At 40.1% G+C, this 3,563-nt stretch overlaps 1 protein-coding gene across 1 annotated transcript; it reads left to right on the plus strand.

The window, feature by feature from the left end:
* The first annotated feature begins 349 nt into the window (after nt 1-349).
* Nucleotides 350-3,361, plus strand: LOC146961343 (toll-like receptor 5). The gene is made up of 2 exons (XM_085771807.1): nt 350-707; nt 1,258-3,361. Exons 1-2 carry the CDS (start codon nt 660-662, stop codon nt 3,136-3,138), a joined length of 1,929 nt encoding a protein of 642 aa, XP_085627933.1. The 5' UTR covers nt 350-659; the 3' UTR covers nt 3,139-3,361.
* Nucleotides 3,362-3,563: the final 202 nt, after the last annotated feature.

The following is a 3,563-nucleotide window of genomic DNA, read 5'->3' on the forward strand; positions in this document are numbered from 1 at the left end:
ATGCAAAAGGAAAGCAGACCTTGTGACTAAAACAGCTTCCCACAATGTACAAATGTACAAGTACTGTATTTTCAGTACAGAATGTTTAAATCTGCATTTAGTCATATTGTGTCAGAACAAATTACCTGAAAACAAAACAACAAACGAGTGTAGGTAATTATCTATAATGCCAACATGTTTAGATTTTTTTTTTTTAAGTAAATTCCCTTAGTTACCAGTAAAATCTGCAAAAAATCAACCAAACTTTATTTGACATTAAAATCCTGCACTGCAATCTATTTGGCATTTCTTAACATTTGATAGCTTTTTGATCTATTTAACATTGTTGGCTTCAAAGTGCATTGTAAAACTTGCCAACTGTGCAAATAAACGTATCGACCTACAGTAACCACAGTACACAACAACTGAACAAACAGCTCTTAGCAACAATGACAGTGGGTACTTCCCTTCCTCATGTAAATCTGGACTCTGCAAAAAAAAAAAAAAAAAAAAGGGAAACCACGGCAAGCGTCATATTTGTGCTGCAGGATCAATGCTACCCAAGTGATGCAACTATCCACAGATAAAAGCACTGCCATCAGAAATCTCCACAGTCCTCGAGGAACACTGGACTGAATCACTTGAAGAAGATTTAACAGATTTCTTCAAGCAGTGTCAGGATGGGAAAACTGGCTCTTCAGGTGGTTACCATCTGTGTTTTTCTACAGGTAAGTAAACATATACAGCATGTTATAAGTGTGAATTAACATCTTGACATGTTTATACTGCAACATGTTTATACTGTCTAGAGCTAAACTTCAGCTCTGTATAGCTACTACCTACTGCTAACATGGTATGTCAAAATGTCATAAGTAAAAGAATGTTATATCAAAATGTAAAAAAGCAAAAAAAAAGAAAAGATTATGATATGATCTGTATACTACCTACTGCTGTAACATGTTATGTCAAAATGTCATAAGTAAAAGAATGTTATATCAAAATGTAAAAAAAAGCAAAAGCAAAAAGAAAAGATTATGATAAAGATTTTTATTCTGTGGGTAATGGGGGCGGGACTAGATAAGCTTTTGCTTCTCCCGCTTTCCCTTTCGGCCATGTGTATTGTATTATTTGAACTAAGATGAAGTGTGATGATGATGATTTAAATTAACATGCCCAAAATAAACAAATTGATTGATTGATTGATTGATTGATTGATTGATTGATTGATTGATTGATTGATTGATTGATTGACAACAGTACCAATTTTTCCACTTGCAGGTGCCAGGATGTTTCCCATCATGCCTCATCATCGGCTCTGTGGCCAGCTGCGCCTTCAAGAACCTCGTGTCGGTACCTGATGATCTCCCTCCTAACATCACCCACCTGTACCTGGAGATGAACCGCATCAGTGAGATTAACTCCACCTCCCTGTCGGGCCTCGAGCAGCTGCAGGAGCTCGACCTGGGCCGGCAGCTTGTGCCACTTCTCGTGATCAGAGACGACGCCTTCAGCAGACAAAGCCGTATGACGAGGCTGATTCTCGGCTTCAACCTCGGCCTCCAGCTGGAGCCTCGAGCCTTCGCAGGTCTGTCCAGTTTGCAGCAGCTCCATCTCGACTACTGTTCGCTTCAAGAATCCATACTGACAGATGATTTTCTGCAGCCACTGTCCTCTTTAGAGACTCTAAACCTTTTTGGTAACAAGATAAAGAGACTCCGGCCTTCAATGTTCTTTGCAAACATGACTAATCTGACGAATGTGAATCTAAAGCTGAACAGAATTGAACAAATGTGTGAATCAGATCTGGTCGGTTTCCAAGGAAAGCACTTTGATTTCCTAAATTTGAACTCCATTCATCTTAATGCCATGTCAAATAAAGCTTTTGACTGGCAGAAGTGTGGAAACCCCTTTAGAGGAATGTCCTTCCAGACACTCGACCTGTCCCAAAATGGGTTTAGCGTAGGTAGAGTGAAGCAGTTTTTCAGAGCTATTGAAGGGACAAAGATCTCCCATCTCAAACTTTCAGGACATATGGGTAAAGGATTTTCATTCAACAATCTTGACGATCCAGACCACAGCACATTTGGTGGCTTAAAAAACAGTTCAGTTCGCATTTTGGATCTGTCCAAAAACAAGATATTTGGACTGCAACAGGGGGTTTTCAGTCCACTGAAAGAAGTTGAGATCATTGACATTTCCCAAAACAGACTGAATCAGATACACAGAAATGCCTTTGAAGGTCTTCAGGGTCATTTAAAAATGCTCAACCTGTCATACAACCTGCTTGGGGAAATCTATTCTTACACTTTTACATCTCTGACAAACCTTAAAGTGTTGGACTTGTCCTACAATCACATCGGTGCACTGGGTTTTCACTCATTCACTGGACTTCCCAACCTGAGATCATTACATCTGACAGGAAACTCTCTGCGAGAGTTACGTTCCCTTGCACTTTTACCCCGCTTAGATTATCTCCTGTTGGACGACAATAAGTTGACGCCCTCGTCAGTGAGGGATATAACTTTCTTTGCCAGGAATGTCATGCATCTGAACATTCAGGACAACAGATTAATAGACTTAGCAGACGTTTACACTTTTTTAAATCGGCTGAAACGTCTCCAGAATCTCTTCTACGGAGGAAACACAATCAGGTTTTGCATGAGCCAAGAGGCTGTCCCACAGAATCTCAGAGTCCTGGATCTTCACAGCAGCTCCCTGCAGTCTATTTGGTCTCAAGGCAAATGTCTGAATCTGTTTGACAATCTCAGACATTTGATAAGTCTCAACTTGAGCTTTAACCTTCTACGGACTCTACCACAAGGCATTTTCAAGGGCCTCACCTCTTTGGTTCGAATGGACCTCTCGTCTAATGCCTTGACGTATCTGCAGCCTGATATATTACCCAAAAGTCTAGAAGTGCTAGACCTCTCCAACAACTTCCTAGGCTCCCCCGACCCCGCTGCTTTCCACTCTCTCAGAGTCCTTAACCTAGACAAGAACCGATTCCGCTGCGATGCAAACCTTAAGAGTTTTCTTACCTGGCTGAACAAGACCAACGTGACCTTCTCGAGTCCTGCTGAGAAGCTCAAATGTGAATTTCCCTCAGGTTTCTATCAGGTTCCACTGTTAAACTACTCTGCTCAGGTCCTACAGCAGTAAAAACCATTAAATACTGGCTTCATCTCAAGACTTGCAGCAGGCAAATTATACATAACTAATCAGTGCTGTCTAACAGTGTTAATCAAAGCACTTGTGCCATGTATTGTTGATTTGAGTAGTGCACTTACATGGTACCTTCTCTTGAAACTGACAATTGACAATTGTGAAAAGAAATAGTCCTGTAATGTGTAATGCTATTAATAAAATCATATTTTGAAATTTGCATTGTCTGTCATTTATAGGTATCAAATACTGCTTCCGAGGGACACCACTTGACACACTGACACTATAATGACACTGACTAAAGATATAACAGAGCTTTTATCTTCTTCTTTTTTAGCACTTTAAAGCACAATAATGGACGTGTGTCTGCCTCGGACTTATTTCTTGATGTTAAAAAAAAACACATTTTATAAGTCTTTTAA

This window comes from Trachurus japonicus, chromosome 24, assembly GCF_045865225.1.
Source record: "Trachurus japonicus isolate A0001 chromosome 24, Traja_1.0".
In the NCBI taxonomy this organism is placed as follows: domain Eukaryota; kingdom Metazoa; phylum Chordata; class Actinopteri; order Carangiformes; family Carangidae; genus Trachurus; species Trachurus japonicus.

Excerpts from the sequence above, each read along its gene's own strand:
- LOC146961343 (XM_085771807.1), top strand. The coding sequence starts at position 660 with ATGGGAAAACTGGCTCTTCAGGTGGTTACCATCTGTGTTTTTCTACAG. Across the intron at positions 708-1,257 it reads CCATCTGTGTTTTTCTACAG|GTGCCAGGATGTTTCCCATC; the intron begins GTAAGTAAACAT and ends TTCCACTTGCAG.